This window comes from Hippopotamus amphibius, chromosome 4, assembly GCF_030028045.1.
Source record: "Hippopotamus amphibius kiboko isolate mHipAmp2 chromosome 4, mHipAmp2.hap2, whole genome shotgun sequence".
Classification (NCBI taxonomy): domain Eukaryota; kingdom Metazoa; phylum Chordata; class Mammalia; order Artiodactyla; family Hippopotamidae; genus Hippopotamus; species Hippopotamus amphibius.
In genome coordinates, this window is record NC_080189.1 from 56,950,257 (window position 1) to 56,972,018 (window position 21,762).

General features: G+C 41.2%; 1 protein-coding gene across 1 annotated transcript; it reads right to left on the reverse strand.

The window, feature by feature from the left end:
* Window positions 1–832: 832 nt before the first annotated feature.
* LOC130852405 (protein lifeguard 2-like) lies at window positions 833–20,855 on the reverse strand. Its single transcript, XM_057733418.1, has 11 exons — window positions 20,801–20,855; window positions 20,531–20,660; window positions 16,809–17,101; window positions 14,278–14,356; window positions 13,436–13,489; window positions 12,706–12,796; window positions 10,105–10,142; window positions 9,931–10,018; window positions 8,439–8,528; window positions 5,762–5,809; window positions 833–1,229 (listed from the first exon to the last, which is right to left on the reverse strand). Coding segments are annotated over exons 2-11 (936 nt in total). The 5' UTR covers window positions 20,533–20,660; window positions 20,801–20,855; the 3' UTR covers window positions 833–1,076.
* Between the last annotated feature and the right edge of the window lie 907 nt (window positions 20,856–21,762).

The following is a 21,762-nucleotide window of genomic DNA, read 5'->3' on the forward strand; positions in this document are numbered from 1 at the left end:
TATATGCAGGAAGGTGGTCTTGATGCCAAAAGAATATGCAAAACCTCAAGCTTCCCCACTGAATTTGCTTTCTTGTATGGAATTAATTCACCCTGACTTTGGCAGGTGTACATACACATGATGATGTTTGTTAAGGTATCCCAACCCAGGCTTTAGAGGGTCCTCCTAGATTTTTTGCTGGGTGGCTGGAAAGTCCCTTTCTCTTCTACTGGCTCACATTTCAGAGGTTACACCCATCTTCAGGACTTTACTGGTAGTAATAAGAGATCATAAACACAATGAAAAAACTACTGAAGTAGTGTAGATATGGCTAATCTAAAATAGGTAATGAAAAAGTCAGGAAGATGTATGTGGCTGCAGTGCTTGTACTTAAGTCCACATGTCTTACTAGAGATCTGTATGTTCAGTTAAATCTAGAAATAAAGCTCTGTGATAAATAATTCTAGAGAGACCAGAAGAGTTCTCTAATTTTCCCATCCTCCCCCCTGCACAATTCATCTATGCGGGAAATGACCCCTTCTTATCTTCCTGCCAGACAGTGAAGTGGTTCACACCCAAAAGGCTCCCCTGGGAGCAAACAGATAGTTTAAGATAGAAACAGAGCGCTCTCTTGAGTTAGACTTGACTTCTCCAATCTGACTCTGGAATCTAAGAGAAAGGCAGAATTCTTTAGCTTATCTTACGCTTAAAAACAAAGTCAGATGCCAAAATATTCCCACTGAATGTCCGAATCAATTTTATTCATGTAGAGGGATATTTACAGCTTTAAATAGGGCCTGGAAAACTTCAACAAAGTAATGAGCATCTTACAAATGTTTGTAAGTATGTAGTTATGTACTCATCTTTTGAATTTATAAAAATCAGAACTGTCCACCAGAAAGTTTTACAATGTGACAGTGGAACTAAAAATATATAACAGCTACAGCTACCATCTACTTGAATGCTTGCTTTAAAAAAAAAAAAGTAGTTTAAAATATTTTTAAAAATGAAAAGGCTTATGGAGTGGTAACCTCTGCATGTCTTCATAGGTGTCCCTCCTTGCCTCTTTTCAGCATGAGCCAGCCTTGGCTCTACGACTACCGTCCCAGTCCAATCAGTTGCAAAATGAAAAGGAAAAGGTTGATTATGTCCATGTAGATGTTCAGGGCAGCAAAAACATACTCTTCAGGGTCCAGGTCAGAATGATGATGGCGCCCTCCCACCATCAGCTGCACATCCATCACCAAGTACTTAAAGAAAAGAAAGAATAATTAGCTACATACGTTGTACATTTCTATCAAATAAGTGTCCTAAAGTTATCTGGGAAAATTATTTTACCATCTGTAAATATATCGCAGAGAGTAAATTTGTGGTTATAGATGTTATTCTTACAGCCTCAGTCATTCACGATGTCCCCAAGTTTGTACTGTATCTATTAAAGCAAGTGCTTCATGCTTCTGAAGCCAGTGGGACCAAATCTGTGAGCCTTCCTTTCCTTTCCTTCCAAGTCCAGAAGCCTTTGTGCCTTTAGTCAATAATGTGGACGAGGTGGACAGATTGGACACAAAGAGAAACTACAAAATGCCCTGTGTTTGTAACTTTCCCACATGTTCTCACTGAAAAAAGAATGAAAATAAAGATGGTTCCCCAACATTTAGATTCATCCATAGCAATAATTCTGAACTCTCCTTTGGGTGATAACATTTTTCAAACCTTGACATTGGAGATAACTTTGTGATAATGTCAGTATTTCCAAAATAGAATGAGGAGAAGATTCATACATGGTTAAATAACCCCCAATCAAACGTTTTAGCTAAGCTGCCGTAGGAAAAATTATGAACTTCTAAAATATCAAGAAAAAAGAGAGTGCTGCAAAGTGAGCAGACGTGGGCAGCTCAAGTGCATTAGAGGGAGAAAAAGAAAACAAGTGGCTCCTCAAGTCTTTTTATCCAGACTGTAGACTGAGTCTGGTGCTGGAAGGCAGAGCCCCATCACACAGGTCAACCCTGGCATTACAGAGAATTCTTGGGGTTTTAAAGATTCTTTAAAATAATCCCCATTTTAGAACAACATCCACTACAGTGAAACCTGTCCCAAGTATAATTCAGGGACCAGTTCTCCTTGTGTCCTGGTTCCCACTCAGGCTTCTAAGAATGAGGAGGAGGGGAGGAGAGAAATAGGAGGAAAAAGAACTGGGCACCTTCTCGGTAGTCTCATATCAGTTCATGATAGACGTCATCTCATGTAATATGGGAATGACTCAGTTGAGGCAGGTGAGATTAACAGACCCTCTAAGAAGGGAAGATCACACTGAACCAAGTAGCAGAGAAGGGAGTCAAACCCAAGGCTGGGGGTTGCCAAAGCAGCTGCCTCACCTGGACCACTGAGTCCCTTCCCACTCAACCTCCCCTTCCCTATGTCTGATTCCAGCAACTTTATGGTGGAAAAAGCTAGAATGACCAACCATTCCAATTTGCGCAGGACTTTTGTGTGTCTTCAGGAACCCCTCAGTCCCAGGCAAACCAGGACAGTTGGTCATCCTTGAAAAAAAGGCCCCCAGCAGCTGAGCTTCCAGCCTTGCTCTAACCTCCATCTGTCACCCTGGGGTCCTAACTTCTATGGAAAAGTGATTTTCTTTCTTCCCCCTTCCAAGAACCCCTGGCTTTATCTTATTTCTTCTTATAAGAGAGATAATGACTCCTAATCATTTCATGTATTGGCAGTTAGGAGTGCACCTCTCAGGTGAAGTTATGTGTTTGAAGGCAGACAGGAAAGTGGGAGAGTAAGATGAGCTGGAATCCAGCTGTCTGCCCCCCAACCCCTGAGGGCTCAGGACACCATGCAAGAGATGGCTAGCCCACAGAGAAGCTCTGGTCGGGATTTGAAGCCCTAGGAGCATTTAAGGGAAGGGTTCAGTAAGCAATTATAACAAGGTTATAGGATACAAAGTTACTATACGAGTCAATTGCTTTCCTATATACCAGCAATGAATAAGTGAAATTGGAAATTAAAACCACAATACCATTTACATTAGAGTCCAAAAAAGCAAAGACTTAGGTATAAATCTAACAAAATATGTACAAGAGCTATGCGAGGAAAACTAAAGTTCTGATGAGTGAAATCAAAGAAGAGCTAAATAAATGGAGAGACATTCCATGTTCTTTGATAGGAAGACTCAATATTGTCAAAATATCAGTTCTTCCCAACGTGATCTGTAGATTCAATACAATCCCAATCAAAATTCCAGCAAATGGGACTTCCCTGGTGGTGCAGTGGTTGAGAATCTGCCTGCCATTGCAGGGGACACGGGTTCAAGCCCTGGTCTGGGAAGATCACACATGCCGAGGAGCAACTAAACCCATGCGCCACAACTACTGAGACTGTGCTCTAGAGCCTGCAAGCCACAACTACTGAGCCTGCATGCCACAGCTACTGAAGCCCGCAGCCCTAGAGCCCATGCTCTGCAACAAGAGAAGCCACTGCAATAAGAAGCCCGTGCACTGCAACGAAGAGTAGCCCCTGCTTACTGCAACTAGAGAAAGCCTGCCCACAACAACGAAGACCCAAGACAGTCAAGAAAAAAAAAAATCCCAGCAAGTTATTTTATGGATATCAACAAACCATGCTAAAGTTTACATGGAGAGACAAAAGACCCAGAATAGCCAATACAATATTGAAGGAGATGAGCAATATTGGAGGACTGATGCTACCAGACAACAACATTTACTATAAAGCTACAGTAATTAAGATAGTGTAGTATTGGGCTTCCTTGGTGGTGCAGTGGTTAAGAATCCTCACGCCAATGCAGGGGACACATGTTTGAGCCCTGGGCTGGGAAGATCCCACGTGCCACGGAGCAACTAAGCCCATGCACCACAACTACTGGGCCTGCATTCCAGAGCCCTCGAGCCAAAACTATTGAGCCCATGTGCCACAACTACTGAAGCCCACATGCCTAAAGCCCATGCTCCACAACAAGAGAAGCCACTGCAATGAGAAGCCCGCGCACCACAATGAGGAGTAGCCCCAACTCACCGCAGCTAGAGAAAGCCTGTGTGCAGCAACGAAGACCCAACGCAGCCAATAAATAAATAAATAAATTTATTAAAAAAAAAAAAGATAGTGTGGTATTGGTGAAAAGACTAAACAAGTAGATCAACAGAACAGAATAAGGAGCAAAGGCAATACAACAGTGCAAACATAGTCTCTTCAATAAATGGTGCTAAAACAACTGGACATCCATGTGCCAAAAAAACTAGGCACAGATCTTACACCTTTTACAAGATAACTCATAATGAATCATAGACTTAAATGTAAAACATAAAACTCCAAGAAGATAACAGGAGAAATCCTAGATGACCTTGGGTATGGCAGTGATTTTTTAGATATGACACCAAAAGTACAATCCATGAAAGAAATAATGGATAAACTAGACTTCATTAAAATTAAAAAATTTCTGCTCTGTGAAAGACCATGTGAAGAGAATGATAATATGAGCCACAGACTGGGAGAAAATATGTGCAAAAGATACATCTGATAAAGGACTGCTATCCTAAATATACAAAGAACTCTTAAAACTTAACAAGAAAAAAAAACTTGATTACAAAATGAGTTGAAGAACTTAATAGACACCTCACCAAAGAAGATATACAGATGGCAAATAAGCATATGACAAGATGCTCTACATTATATGTTATCAGGAAAATGCAAATTAAAATAACAATAAGATACCACTACACACCTATCAGAGTGGCCAAAATCTGGAACACTGATAACACCAAATGCCGATGAGGATGTGGAGCAACAGGAGCTCTCATACACTGTGAGAACACAAAATATTACAACCACTTTGGAATACTGTTTGGCAGTTTCTTACAAAACTAAACATACTCTTACTGTGTGATCCAGTGAACATGCTCCTTGGTATCTACCCAAAGAAATTGAAATCATATGTCTACACAAAAACCTGTACCTGGATGTTTATAGCAGCTTTATTCATAATTGCCAAAACTTGAGAGCAAACAAGATACCCCTCAGTAGGTGGAATGAATAAATTAACTGTGGTACATCCAGATGGTGGAATATTATTCAACGCTAAAAAGAAATGAGCTACCAAGCCAGGAAAAGACATGGAGGAATCTTAAGTGCACATAGTAAAAGAAGCCAATCTGAAAAGGCTACATACTGTATGATTCCTACCATATAACATTCTGGAAAAGGCAAAACTTGGAAACAGTAAAAAAAAGGTCAGTGGTTGCCAGGATTTAGGGATGGGGGAGGGATCAATTGGTAGAGCAAAGAGGATTTTTAGAGCAGTGAAACTATTCTGTATGATATTACAACGATGGATACGTATCATTATGCATTTGTCCAAACCCACAGAGGGTACAACACCAAGGGTGAACCCTAATGTAGACTATGGACTTTGGGTGATTATGATGTGTCAGTGTATGTTCATCAATTGTAATAAATGTACCACTTTGGTGGGGGATATTGATAATGGGGGAGGCCATGCATGTATCGAGGCTGGGGTATACGGGAAATCTCTGTACCTTCCTTTCAGTTTTACTGTGAACCTAAAACTGCTCTAAAAAGAAATGTCTATAAAAAATAAAAAGGAGAAGGAGGAGGATGAGGAGAAGACAGAGGAAGGAGCAAGTCACCTGGAGGGCTTTCCAGTGACTTACTGACTCCACTTGACTCCAGGCCTAGCAGAGGGGCTTAGGGCCCCATCAATGCATATACTATACTCTTTGTCAAAGAAAGGGAGAAATGGACTTACAAGTGAGAATATCACAGTTCCAAGTCCGGCATACAATAGATGCAACCACTGCAAAAAGAAACAAGTATATATTAAGAGCAAGATTTGGAACAATGCAGGGAGTCACTTAGGTCACTGCTGTTAGATATTAAGAAAGTCAAAGCTGTGAGGGAATTAATCTTTCCTTGAACATAGTTGGTCAACAGCATCCACTCAATTCCATCCAGCAAGCAAGTGAAAACTAACCTTCCACATGTCAAGTAAGGTTCATCAAGTAAGTGCTAAACATCCCATGCATGGTAGGGCAAGTGGGATGTACTAGGTATTTTTTTCCTTTCTGCTCCATCCACATAGCTCTCCTAGAGAATGTGCCCTCCCCTCAGCTCAGGGAACATAGTGACCCCCAAACAGCCTTGCTAGAGCTGATTGACAAGAGGTGGAAGACACCACTCCAACAGCAGTGAATCTCTTGACTGACCAGGAGCCTCTTACATGTGACCAGGATCAAAGAGATGCACCAGGCCAGTTAGAAATCAATTCTCAGGATAGAGGGATCCAGGCAGCAGCTGTAGCATTAGATTGTGCTGGAGCTATTACTTCCCAAGCAGAGATGGCCAATCACCTCAGTTCAAGAAAGGGAGGTGGAGTTTCCATTTCCATGAATTCTGGCTCCTCTTCTTACCTAGGAGCTCCCTGAGAGTCTCTGGTCTCTGCCTTGAGCTAATCTGAGTGGTATGTGTTCCTTGCAACCAAAACAGCCCTAATCAGAGTATGTGACAAATTGGTCTAAATGCCAAGGGGTTTGTCTGTAGAAGACGATAAGGAAATGGTGTATAACATCTGAGAAACAAAGGGGAACACTCTGCTAATCAGGCAAGAGGGAAATCAGAAGTCAGTGACCCAGTGTGGGAGGCACAGTGTTTCCAGACTGAGCTGGGAGTAAGAAAACAGCTGACAACTGGAGTCTGAAGGATTCAAAAATGCCAGAGTCCAACAAAATGCATACTTAGAACAAGTATGCATTAAACTTCCATTTAATTGTATGTGTAAGATTACATATTGTTGGTATTTGTGAAAGGAAATTTAAAATGGGAACTAGGGTTCATATATCTAATAGGAAATAGTTTCTTAACTGCTCCTAAGTGGTGTGGTAAAGACCTATGAAACCCACCAAATAAATATGTGTATTATTACTACCAATTTCTATGCCACCATCAATAATAATAAATGGAGAGCTGTTGCCTTTTAAGACACATCTTTGTGATGCCTTTGACTTTATCTCTAAAATATAGATGCTACCTCCCCAGTTATAAGCCTATATGGTCATTTATAAAACAATCCCATTTACAATCACAAGACAAAGAATAAAATACCTAGGAATAAATGTTACCAAGGATTTGAAAGACTCATGGGTTAATTTAGACAGAAGAACAAGGAGCATACAATGTAGAAAGGATAAATGGTGTCAAAAAAACCAAACAACCACAGAGAGAGAGAGAGAGGAAGGAAGGAAGGAAGGAAGGAAGGAAGAAAAAAAGAAAGAAGAAAGAAAGAGAAAGAAAGAAAAAGAAAAAGAAAGAAAGAAAGAAAGAAAGAAAGAAAGAAAGAAAGAAAGAAAGAAAGAAAGGAAAAGAAAAAGAAAGGGAAAGAAAGAAAAAGAAAGAAAGAAAAAAGAAACAAAGAAAGAAAGAAAGAAAGGGAAAGAAAGAAAGAAAGAAAGAAAGGGAAAGAAGAAAGAAAGAAAGAAAGAAAGAAAGAAAGAAAGAAAGAAAGGGAAAGAAAAAGAAAGAAAGGGAAAGAAAGAAAAAGAAAGAAAAAAGAAAGAAAGAAAGAGAAAGAAAGGAAAGAAAGAAAGAAGAAAGAAAGAAAGAAAGAAAGAAAGAAAGAAAGAAAGAAAGAAAGAAAGAAAGAAAGAAAAGAAAGAAAAAAAGAAAGAGGCAGGGAGGAAGGAAGGAAAGAAAGAAAAGGAGGACAGAAGGAAGGAAGGAAGGGAGAAGAAGAGAGGGAGGGAGGGAGGGAGGGAAGCGGAAATTGAGGAGGTTCTTGCCTGTTGTCAGAAAAAGCCCATCTCTGCACCCTCATCACTTCAGACAAGCAGCACCACATATGGAAGATAGAATCTGATGTGTGTAGGTTCACCCCAAGATCCTCTTGAGGAGGACAGCTGTTGTCCAGGGTTGGAGTTCAGTCTTCACACCCAGACCTCCTGTCACACTGTCCCCCCACAACACCAGTGCGGCAGGCAGCCTCACCAGACCTCATAGCCCACAGCTATGAGGAGGGGCATGAAACTGACCAGGACCCGGGTGGCTATGTGGTGCAACCCACTGCAGTTTGCTCCTGGGCCACACTTCACCCTCTCAGTCTTTGGTGGGGGCAGCAGGATCCTTCTGGGAGACCTGGGACTGCTGTGATGGTCCACATTAGCTCCAGGACCCCCGATAGAACCATGTCCAGAGTGCCCCCACCTTCCTTCCCTCTCCTGCACCTGGGGTCACGTATGCTGTTGTGGTCTGCCAGCTCTTCCAGCCTTTGTCGCCCCTACACCTTTCTCTCACAGACAGTTCTCCCATCAAAGTCCTTGCAAGTTTCACCCATCTGGTGTCTGCTTCCCAGAGGATTCAGACTAACAACACAACCAGCACTACACCCTATATTCTAACAGTTCTCTGAGGCTTGCAGTGGAGATCCCACTTACATATGATCGTATGAAGATTAAGAGAATTCCATAGATAATAAGTACGAAGAGTAAAACAAACAGCATTCCATTTAGCAAGGTGAAATCCCACTGAGGAAACATAAACAACACAAAAACAATTCAATTATCATCCATAAGGAATTGCAGGATGTTTAGAGATGCATCTTGTACCCCCTAGACAGAAACTGGCCCATTTGCTAATAATTTACCCTGGCCAATCCTGAGAACCATAGAAATAGATTAGCCCCTAAGCACTGGAAAATGCTGCATAGAAAGTGTTGTATTGCTTCAGGAGGGAGAAAAGGGTAGGACAGCGATGAAATAACAGGAGCCACAAATTGATGATTTTTGAAACTAGGTAATAAGCCCATGGGGCTTCATTAAACTATTTTATTTTTGCATTTATATAAAATTTTCCCTAGTAAAAACTATACACTGAATAAGTAGGATGTAAATTCGTAAGTATAATATGGTCACAATCATTCATATTTTTAAAAGCATGTGCATGGAATACATCAATGGAATTGAATAGACAAAGATGTTAACTGGGTACATTAACAGATTTTCACATTTGTATGTATAGATTTCCATAAAAATACATATAATAAGCTTTCAAAAATTACTGTTAATGATTCTTTTGTAATGTTAAAATTTATTAATATGCTTTTTGGCTTTTTCTATAAATCAGTAACCAAATCAGCCTAGAGAAGATTAGAATTTCTTAAAGAAAGAGGAATACTCATCTTCTGGCCTGAAAAAAATTGGATTAGGAAGCAAAAGAAGATCCTTGAATCCAAGGTATCTTCTTGCAAGAGTGTTTTCCTAATTCATCTATTTCCCCTATTTCACTCCCTACCCTGAACATGCCACGGGGATAATCTAAAGTACCAGGTCACTGAGTTTGGTTCTCAGGCTGGAAGAAGCATCAGCAGCACCTGGGAAATGAGCATTATTGGGCCCCATTCCGGAGCCTGTGAAGCAGCAGCTCCAGGAGAGGAGCTCAGTAATCTGTGTTTCACAAGCTCTCCGGGTGGCTCCGATGCCTGCTAAGAAAGTGTCCAGCGCTGTGCTTTCAATACACGTTGCTACTGAGCCCTGGAAACGCAGCTAGTTTGAATTGAGATTGCTGCAAGTATAAAATACACACTGGATTTGAATCTTAGAAAAAAATAATGTAAAGTATCTCATTAATATTTTTGTTATACCACATGTTGCATGTTACATGTTACTGTATATTGCATGTTGAAATGATAACACTTCACATATACTGGGGTAAGTGAAATGTATTATTAAAATTAATTTCACCTGTTTCCTTTTACTTTTTTAACATGGTTACTAGGAAAGCCAGAAGCCAGAAGGCGAGGACTCCATGGAGGTGAGGCCCACAGGAAGCAGAGAGCCGCAGGGAGGAGGGAGCAGAGGGGGTCAGGAGGGGCGAAGGGACATATTCGAACACTCCCTTGTGACAGAAACGTGCTTCAATAATACGTACTTTGGTTTGAAGAGCAAATAAAGTGAGTGATAGCGTCACTAGAGCAGTTGCTGCTGTCGCCCATAACACTTCCTCGGCATTGTAGAAACTAAAACCAGAGACTGTGATTATTGTTCACATAACATTCAAAGAAAAGCACACACACACATGAAAAAATGTGTATCAAAGACTTACACCGACACGGTTCCTAGCAGCAGACCTTGAAGAATTGTCTAAAAACAAAATTCACAGTAAATCAGAAGCCTGGTTCCCAAGGCCCAAAACCCAGAAGAGATGGTCTGTGGTGTGTGCCTTCCGGCAGGGTCTAGGGGGCTAGCGGGAATATGCATGACCCTAGCGCACAAAGCTACAGGCTATTGAATATGGGAAATAAATAATGGAAACGAACATTTCCTTAACGTTCTCCCTAAGACTGACAAGAAAAAAATTTTACGAGTAAAAATTTCTTAGAACACAGCAGTAACTTTCAACATATTCAGTGAGTTAAATATGTATTCATTAGGAATGTGGAAACCAAGGTAAAAGCTTTAGCTGTAGACCATATTGTCATGAATCAGATGGGGCCATCCACACAGAATCTTAACATTTTATCAGAATAGGATATGCTATTCCTACTAATACTTCACCAACATTTTCAGTACTGACCTTTCCCATAGTGCTTGGATGAGAATAAAAGCTTCAAAACTCAGACGTGGGATAAGGATTGAGACCTTGTTACCGGAGGATGGGGCTGGAGGACACTTACCTATAAAGCACAGTGCTACACTGGTAGGTGCCAATCCAGGGCTCAGAAGAGGGCTGCACTGGGGCTGCACTGGAGCTGTACTGGGGCCGGAGGGTTCCCATGGTCCAAATGGGGCCAGGGATGGGGCAGTGTGGGAGAGAGGGAGGGGCTGAGAGCCAGAAGGCAGTCAAGCTGGAGGATGAGACCAAAAAGGCAATGAGGATGTGTTCAGGCTCCAGACCAGCTTGCAGGCCAGTAAAAATTACAGCCAGCAGTGGCTTCAGGGCCTGAGAACATTCCCCAGCTGGGAGGATGCTCCGTCAGAGGCAAATCCAGAGACTTGGATTAACCCTCTGGTCTATGGCAAGAGCCGGGAAAGAACTTCCTAGTCTCTGGGAGTAAACGTCAGGACACATCCTATCTGCAGTGCTAGGACTGCCTGAGGGACTTTGAATTTCTCCGGCTGGCCAACGACGTCCACAATTGGAAACTGGAAGAGTACTGGAGTCCCGGGAGTTCCTGATTGCCTCTCTGAATTTCCCAAACCCAGTGGGTAAGCCTGATTCTCTACTTTGTTTAATGTACCAAAGTAAGCTGACTTTATTGCCATTATAAGTTTTAAAAAAGTGCATCTATTCCACGTTACACATGATATTTTAATAATGTGCTTGCTTCCAACCTTCCCTTTTATAATATTTCTTCTCTTAGGCTGTTACCCAAGAAATGAACAGCAAAACCACAGAGATGAGAGCTTCCTTTGAGGCCAATAACTTTGATCTCTTCTTGTAATAAACATTAGAACTATTGAAAAATTTAAAACAAAACATCCAAAAATTTCTGGAAAAATACCTTTCCCTGTCCCATCGTCTCTGCCCCAGGATTCCCAGTATCTTCCTATGTCTGGTTTTTAACCCCTACTCCTCCTGAGTGTGGTCCGTGCTGTTAAGTGCAGGAACTGGAAGATTCTACTTGCTCACCTGGGCAAGGAGCAGCGTATCCACACCAACTAAGAAAGGCCCCTCAATGCTCTGGCAGCTTAAGAAATGCCCAGGTGTGGATATCAGAGAGACAGTCTTCTCCAGTGTCATGAGGAAGCTATTCTTCCCAACACATAATTCACAGTGGACACTGCATGGTACAGTCGCTAAGAACCTCATCCTTGGTCACGCGTCCTTGCTCATGTTGACCACCAGGAGGCGCAGATCCAAATCTAGGCTCATCACACTCAAATGCATGGGACTATGCATTTCGTGCACTAATTTCACCTCTGGCTTTATTTTCCTTTCCTTATTTTTCCTTCCATCAGATTTATCTTATCTTCTTATATTGTGCGTATTTTTATAAGCTACCTCAACTCTGATATGGAACCAGGTGAGGAACAAATGAATTGGTAAGTAAAGCTTCACATGTAAGGGTGGTCGGCAGTTCATGGGAGCAATTGCAAAGCATCTGACTTTCTTTCCAATAGAGTAAATCACACTGAGATTCTGCACTGGATTTTCCTAAAAGGAGTAAACCCTTATTGTCAGTGAGTTTCAGAGAGTCCACTGCCTCCCGGAGGCAAGAGGTTTGGCCTGACTTGTGTAAACATTAATAAACAGAAACCTCAATTACAATAGACTTGGGAGACTTTGAAATAGAAATAAAATTAATTTTACAAAAATAAAGAAAATTACATTTTTTGCACACAATTTTTGAACCAAATGTGGAACTCACTCTCCATAACAAAACGTGTTTGCCTCTGACAGAGGACAGTCAGGTTAACTGTTCCTGAAATGTAGCCCAGACTCAGGAGTGGGCCTCTCAGAGGCAAGTTTGCTGGCACAGAGGAGTAGCCCAAGGTCCCCAAATTCTCTAGCTTGTTAAAAGGGTGTGGATTCCATTTCATAAGTAAGTTTATGACTTCAAAATTCAAGAAAACATCTCACAAATAATTTCTATCTGTATTATTCCACAGAAAGATTTTCCACAATAAATGGAATGAATTTAATAATGTGATGAAAATATATTTCAGAGGTGAACAACAACAGATGCTAACAGGGTTTACTTACAAACAATCCCAGGAGAATGTAATTCGCAGGCACCTGGCGGCGTAGTTTCCCACAGCAAGCAAGTATAACAAATACAACAAAAAATGCTGGCCTGGGGATAATTTAAAACCATGTGTTATTTTCTTCCAGTGCTTTTATCATATTATATATATATATATAGATATAGAGATGTATTATCTGATAATATTATAAAGTAAACAAAAATATAGATTATTACCTTTACCTCTTTTTTTTTTTCTTTTAAAACTAACTTTTCTCATTGCCATCCACACACAGCTTGTGGGTTCTTTTTTTTTAAATTTTTATTTTGAAATAATTGTGGATTCACAGGAAATTGCAAAGGAATAAAGGTCCTTTACTCAGTACCCTTTCCTCAGTTTCCCCCATTTTACATATTTAAAGTAGAATACCCAAACCAGTAATGCAACATTGGTACAGCATGTATGTACGTAATGCTGTGTCACAGACCCATGACACAAATCTGTGTGCAGATCCATGTAACCAGTGCCACAATCAAGATGTGCAACTATCTCATCGTTAAAATGTTGTACATCCCTTTACGGTAACACACACACAAAACCCTAACTCCCAGCAACCACTAATCTGCTTGTTTTCCATCTCTATAATTTTGTCATTTCAAAAATGTTATACTTTTACCTAATTTTTAATAAAGAACGTTAATCAATAGCTAGTAGAAAAAACACTTTTTATTCAATCCAGTAATACTTACAAGAGTGTGTAGGTGAACCAGGCATTCTTGACCACCCAAACTCTTAAAGCCTTCCTGGTTAAAAAAATAATATAGTTTTACACAATAAGTGGTTCATTTTGCTAACCAGTGTAATACTTAAGTAGAAGTTAAACAATCTCATGAGAAGAAAGGGGGGAAACCCTAAATGGTTGACAGTGACAGATGGGAAAGGAAACGGTGAAACATAAAACTGTATCTTGCTTCTTAAAATAGATCTGTAAAAAAGTACAGTGATAAGTTGTAAGTGACATTTGGATAAATGCAAATGTCCTAGTGAAGTTTTTATTTAAAAGAATACTGAGAGTTGATTGAACCTGGTGTACCCCCCCCCAAAAAAAAAAAAAAAAAAAAAAGAATACTGAGACTGATGGTACACAAAGCAAAAGTAATCAAATTCTCATACATTTCTTTGTAAATACAGATTTTCAAAGGATGGGTTTAAGCAGTGATGGATCATAGTCCCTGAAATAATTCCTGCATTTAACAGAGCTCCAGCCTCCAAGGCCCCCGCAATCTCAGCTTTTTCCCTTTACCCAGTTTACCTGTGGAAATAGCTCAGGGAAAATAAAAAGAAAATGGTGCCCAAAATAAAAGTAAGGGGGAAAGTTCCTGGTTTAGGAAGTCAAAGTAAAACTCTAGAAATATACCAACACTTTGGTCTAGGAGTTGCCTTGGAAAAACAAAGAGAAAGAAATATTATATCCTATGAATGATTAAGGAAAAAGAGATATTTTTTTCATGATCAGAATTAAATCAAGCTATTCAGTGAGAATTAATGTGGGCAACTTCATGCTTCGTCTGCGCAAGTAATGAAGACTTACCAGAAAAGAAACAGGCTGATGATCGTCCCAGTGAGCGTCAGCTGAGCTGACAGGAGGAAGAACACTTTCACGATGAAAGCTGAGGAGACAGAAACCTTATCTTTATGACACAATATTCAAAAGAAAAAATATAAATGTAATTACCTATTTTTGACACTTAACGAAAGAAAATTTTCCTCTGATCTTTTTGAGGACAGGAAAGGGAGCGCTAGTTTAGAGTTGACCAATGGAGTGAGGTCTGCAGAACTCTTGGTAAAGAGTCAGTCTAGACGGCTAGAGGCATTTTATTGGAGATCTGAGGGTCCGTGAAAGCCCCCAAATTTAAAGACCAAACTTAGGGATTTAATTCCTTATTAGGCACACCCCATCCTCCTTAGGACCAAGAGTAACCTAAAGTCTCAGAATGTCGCAGGCCCAACATTAGGGATCCAGCTGCACCCCTGCACAGATGGAGCCCAGCGATGCCCCAGGGACTGCTGGGGGAGAAGGCGTTTAACCCTCCACAGAGGGACTTGGGCTGCAGGGAGTTTGCAGAGCTTCTCCACCACTTTTCTCTCCAGCCTCCCTGCGTTTAGCAACCCCCTTCCCTCCTACTTGTGCAGAAACTAGATAACCCGATGAACTGTAAGTATGACCAAGGTGTTTCAAGTGAATGGCATGCCAAAGCAGAGTGCAGAGTGTGTTGGCATCTCTGTTTGCTTACTTCCAGCTGACTACACAGGTTTTCCTGGAGCCCTCCAAATATGGCGCTGGCAATGACCATTAATTTTTTTGTGGCCTTATCCCAATTTTGAAAGGAAAAAAAAGAAAGAATGCTGCTTAAAGTTGACATATAGGATTGTCAACTGTGTCCTTCTGCTGGGCATTTTCTGTGCATTGGAAGTGTGACAACAAAGAAATAGGACTGAGCTATCTTAATCAAAATGCCAGGACGTATCTACCCAAATGTGTGCTGCCTACATTACAATATCCACTTAGTTAATATTAAATTCACATCCGTATGTATCAAGGGCTGTGAGGGAACAGATATTAAATGTGGCCCAGTTTCATAAGACTGGACATATAGATCAATGAAATATTGGGTTGGCCAAAAAGTTTGTTTGGGATCTTAATGGAAAAACCCAAACGATCTTTTTGGCCAACCCAATAGAATTGAGAGCCCTAAATTAGCCCCTTACATTTGTGGTCAATGCCACACACGTGGTCAATTGATTTCTAACAAATGTACTAGAACAATTCCATGGAGAAAGATGAGTCTTTCCAACAAATGGTGCTGAGACAACTGGACATACACACACAAAATGATGCATTTGGGCCCCTTTCTCATATCATATATACACAAAAATTAATTAGTTAAACAGTGGATCATAGATATAAACATAAGAAATATAATTCCTGGAAGAAAGCATAGGTGTAAATCTTTGTGAGCATGGATTAGGCAATGATATTTTTTAGGTGTGATCCCTAAAACACAAGCAAAGGAAAAAAAAAACCAATAAATTGGATTTCGTTGAAAGTAAAAGCTTTGTGCTTCAAATGACACGATCAGGAAAGTGAAAGAAAACCCACAACCGGGAGACAATATTTGCATGTCATATACCTGAAAAGGGATCTAACACATAAAGAGCACACACAATCCAGGCACAAGCAGACAAATGAGAATTTAAAATGGGCAAAGCCTGTGACGTGCCCTCCCCCGCTGATGCTGGCCGTGGCCACGTGATGTGTTGCCCGGTGAGGCGTCAGCCCTGGCTTGATTAGCAGAGGCTTGATACACTGCTTACACCCTGGGGCTTGTCCATCTGCTCTGCCTCTTCTTGGGACCCAGCTCCCTGTGATGAGACGCTCAAGCCACAAGAAGGCAACCAACACAAACTGCCATCCATGTCAGGGAGCCGTAATGGCCATCGCAGACTTCGCTGCCCACTAAGAGCTCCAAAAGGCATCTTTCCAGCACAAGATAAAGGGTGAGGGCCACAGGGAGGCAGCAATGAGATTCAAAGCTCACAGTCCACCTTCAAGGTGCCTAGGTCCTGAGAAGGCCTAAGGGTGGCAGAGAGTTCACTTGGGACCTACAGCATTTGTCTGTAATTGCCTACCTTCCGACTTCGTATTTCATGAAAGAAAAAAAATTCTCATTTAATTAAACCACAGTCTTTCAGACTTCTGTTATAGCTGAATGCATTTCCTATATAGAATTAATAAGTAGGGCTCTGAATTAGTATTCTTTAAAATCTAAGCCGATATCATAGTATCACCTTGTACATAGGTAAGAACATTCTACATTCAATGACTAATTCATGTTTCCTAAGAAAACCACAAGTTATTCACCACAATATGCATGTCATGAATGTGTGAATGTCCTGGAAAACTTGGGGGACATCGGTTATTGCAGCCCTATGTCATGTTTCATGGTAAAGCATGACTGGGAAAAACTAAAAGCAAAATTAAATCCTACAATCCACCCTGTGGAAACATTTTAAGAGAAAATTTACTATTCTATTCTGAAAAGTTCATTTCTTTATTCTCACCTCTGCGAATAACTGCCTCTGAGAATGGGCTGGATAAAGGATTGCCGTCATCTGTGGTGGTCTCTGCTGAAATTTGTACCACATAGGTATCCGCTTGCTCACCAGCCTTTGAGTGTGGATTCCCACGAGTTTGTCGTGGCCCACGAGTTTGTCGTGGCCCACGAGTTGAAGATGAAGTTCCATAGGACCGAGCAGACTTGCTCTGGGTATCATCATCTGCTGCTTTCCGAACCAGATGTTGATGATCTCCAGAACTTAAGTCTATTGGTTCACTGACCTCCAAGTCCACTTTCCTGGAGAGGAAAATTGTTATTCAGGTCCTTATGATCGTACCACTACAACCTTAGCATCTTCATAACATTAGATGATTTTTTTTTCCCTTAAACTCCTTTGGCTCAGTACTTCCCAAGTCAGTACTCAACACTTATTTGTTGAATGAATGATGAACAAATACTTTTAATATGAGGCCTATAGAGTAAAATAACATGCATTCTATTATGAAATTAATATGTTTAGAAATTCATTCTGCAAGGAGTTAATAAACCCCCTCTTATGTGGAGGTGCCCTTGTCACCTTCACCATCAAAAAACCTACATTTTGGGAGAGAAGATAATCAAATAAGCAATAATATAAAAAGCAATAATATAAAAAGCAATAATAAGCAGGGCCAGAAACAATGGAAGATGTTATGAAAGTAGCAAAGTCTGGAAGAAGATGCAGGGAGTAGAAGAGGTTGTCAAAAGCTTCCAGAGAAAGTGAGGTTTAAGCCAAGCCTGGAAGATGAGAAGAAGTTAGTCAGGTGAAGAGGTGGGGAAAGGTTTTCCCAGGGAGAGGAATCAGCCTGGACCAGGACTGGAGGAAGCAGAGAGGGCAGGCTCCAGAAACTGAAAGAAGTTCATGTGGCTAGAGTAGGGAGCTCAAAGGGGAAAGCGGAGTGAGGTTAGACAGGAGAGTAGTGGGGGCAGGTCACTGCGGGGCTGGCTAGCCAAGTTCATCCCGAAGGCCGTGGCTGAATAGTGGTCCCCCAAAGACGCCCACATCCTAATCCCTGAACCCGTGACTATGTTACCTCATATGGCAAAAGAAACATTGCGCTTGTGATTAAGTTAAGGACTTTGAGGTGGGAATATGATCCTGCTCTCTGGGTGGGCCCAATCAAATCACAAGGGTCCTTATGACCATACGTATAAGAGGCAGGAGGATCAGAGTCAGAGAAAATGTGACAAGGGAAGCATAGGTCAGAGCGACAGAGCAGCTGTTTTGAAGATGGAGGAAGGGGCTGTGAGCCAAGAAACACAGGATGCCTACAGAAGCTGGAAAAGGTAAGGAAATGTATTCTTCCCTAGAGCCTCCAGAAAGGAATACAGCCCTGCTGACACCTTGATTTTAGCCCAGTGAAACTGATTTTGGACTTCTGACTTAATACATTTGTGTTGTTTTAAGGTGTTACGTTTGTAGTAATTTGTTACAACAGCAGTGAATAATTAAGACAGTGGGGAATCACTGAAGGTTTTCCAGCAGGAGGCCATGGGGGTCTGACTAGAAAGATGAAACGAGGCACAGTGTGGAGAATGGGCCTGAGTAAGCAACGGTGGAAGCAAAGAGACCAGAAATCCAGGTAAGAGATTATGATGAGCTTTGCCACAGCGCTCTGCAGCAGAACACAGTTCTTAGAAAACCAGTACCACGCAGACCAAAAATGGGAAAGGAAAAGGCCCCCATTAACCTCTTGGGAACATGAAGACTCAGGCAAGCCCCTGCTATTGGCCTTCTGTCCCACAAAGAGAGCCATGGAGGAGTATGAGGAGATTGCTGAGATGGCAAGGGCTTGGACGAACTGAGGACCAGTGGGAATAGCATCCCAAGAAGGTCTGAACAAGATACCGTGCCTTTGGGGAGGCAGACTCTGTTATACAAAGTTGCCCCTTACTCCTCAATTTACTCTCTAAATGTTACAAAACTTATTGAGATTTTTTTTCAGCTCTTGAAAATGTAACTCTAAAGCTCATTAGAAAGAGTAAACGTGTGAGAATAATCGAGAAAAAAATTTGAAAGAGAAGGATTATGGGGAAGAGGGAAAATAGTGATATACCTTACTAGAAACTAAAGTATAATAAATCATTAAAAGTATGGTGCTGGCAGGGCAACAGATAAACAGATCAACGGGATGGAAGAGACTCAAGAAATAGACTCATATATAAGAATTTAAGGGACTTCCTATGTGGCGCAGTGGTTAAGAATTCGCCTGCCAATGCAGGGGACCTGGGTTTGAGCCCTGGGCCAGGAAGATGCCACATGCTGTGGAGCAATTAAGCCTGTGCGCCACAACTATTAAACCTGTCCTCTAGAGCCTGTGAGTCACAACTACTGAGCCCGAGTGCCACAACTACTAAGCCCACATGCCCAGAGCCCTGTGCTCTGCAACAAGAGAAGACACTGCAATAAGGAGCCCGCGCACCACAATGAAGAGTAGCCCCTACTCGCCGTAACTAGACAAAGCCTGTGTGCAGCAATGACGACCCAATGCAGCCAATAAATAAATAAATTTAAAAAAGAGAATTTAATATTTGGTAAAGGTGACATTTCTATTGTCTCATAGTGTTGGAACAATTAGCTATGCTTGGAAAACAAAGTTTAATAGCGATTTCACATCTCTTACAAAAATGCATTGCAGATGAATTAAAGATATTACCATAATTATTAATAGCCATAGAAGCAAATATCAATGAATACCTGTGTAAGCCTTTGTAAGAATGATACCATGAAAGAAATACTTGACAGATTTGAGATACAGGAATACTTTAAACATCATCATAAAAAGATACCAATAAATCTGAAATGCAAACTTCTGAAAATAAAATTCTCAATATTTACCATAATGTGAAAAGAACTTTTTTAACAAGGAAAAGATGAGCAACTCAATAGAAAGATGAGAAAGGAGCATAATAGGCAATTCATAAAGGAAATTTGAATGTCAATAAACTTACGAGACCTCACCTCACAAACAACCAAAGAAAAGAAAAATGATCACGAAATCTTTTTTTTTTTTTTTCATAAAAGACTGGCAAAAACTAAAAAGAGAATTCTCAGAGTTGTAAGGATGTGGAGCAATGGATAAGCCAGGACCACGTTAGGACTCATAGGGGACTTACACACATTTGCCTTCATGGGTCCCATCTCCCATAATAAAATATGAATAAGTATATTTTAGTATATTTTAGCTTCATTAGTATAAAAATATAATCCAGGCTGGATTCACTGTATATTATATATTCATTATTATTATACTCATTTTCTTCTCCTGATTTTAAAAGAAATTTAAAAGTTCTCATGACCTCTAAAACTATTGCGGGCCCTAGGCAATGCGCCTTCTGTGTCCAGTGGCTAAGTCAGCCCTGAGATAACTTCATGGGAGTTGGCAGGTGTGTAAACTTTTTTGGGTAATTTGGCAACATCAATCAAAATTCACAATGTGCATTACTTTAGACCCAACAGTTACATTTTTAGGAATTTATCCCATAAAAATACCCACACAAATAGGCAACAATAATACATGTGTAAGGAAGTTCATTACATCATGCATTGTTTCTAACTGCAAAAAAATTTAAAAGAGACTAAATATCCAACATCAGAGGAATGGGTTATCTCTAACACAAGAGAATTGGGGAATATGCTGAATTGTAAATACAAGCATTTATTATTTATATTAAGAAGATATTTACATTTTGAAGAGTAAAATAATTATTGCTTTTTCTGATAAAATCTGGAACTCCTTTGAGGAAAGCTGTCTTCACACACAGCTGAGGATTAAAAGATGCTCAAACAACCAAGTTGGTTTCTTCCCCAGCGGTCCTGCAAATCAGAAGGGGGAGAGGCAGCAAGATTTTAGAACACTCAAAACCAAAACCAAAGAAGCAAAAATCAAAGACAACTGAGTTTTCCTTATAAAACTAGAGTTGGCGGATGCCTGAATCACAAAATGTGGCTTTTACCTGATCCTCAGGAAGCTTTCCCAGCTTGTAAACCAGCAGTCATCTGAAGGACAGGTAGGCACAGGCACAGGTACTGAGGAAGTTCTGAGCGACAGTTAGGAGAGTGGCAGTTGGAGGACGGGGTGGGCTGGGGACCTCACTACCTAGGAGAGGGGCTCTGAGTCAAGTCCCTCTGCTGAGCCTCATAATGGCCAGTCATGGCCAATGCACATGGTGCTACGTCTCAGGGGGCCCTGTGCCAGCATTTCCAAACTGATTCCATGTCAAGGAGTGTCCCAAAACCTTAGCAAAAGGCTTCCAGAGGCCATGGTGTCCTCGCCATGTCATCAGCTTCTCTCAAGCAGGAGGAAGATGCTTATGAAACTCCACCAGGGATCCCGCACAATTCTTTCAAATAAGTAAGACTCGTTTATGATAAAGCTGGTGTTGGGTTTCTCTGGTGGATGATGATGTCATTGGTGCCTGTCATGGTACAGGAAGATGCCTACTCGGGCTGCAGGTCAGTGAAGAGCCGGGGAGACCTGATTCAGGCTGCTTGGTGAGAGAAGTCAGGTGATGAGGTAGGGGGCAGTGAGGAGGGGACTGGGAGCAGGCACTTATCCTGAATAGAAGCTGTTCATTGCTGAGAAGAGGCTGACTGATACATTAACCCACACATTAGACTGCTAATTAGTGCCTGCTCACTGAGTGCAAGGCGTGGGGAGGTAGAAGAAACCCAAAGAGAAGAAAGGCAAACCTCCTTTCCTCAAAATGCTCCTAGTCCAGTGGAGGAGACACAGGTACAAAAGTGTACTCCAAGGTAAAAGTAGGGAAGAGCCACAGCAAGGAACAACTACTTAGTTGGGGGGAGTGGGAAAAGGACACGAGGCTCCTGGCATAAAGCTTCCTGGAGGAAGTGATGCCTGAGTTGATTCTGGGAAGATGGGTAATGTCAGGTGTGACACGTTGAGAGGAAGCATATT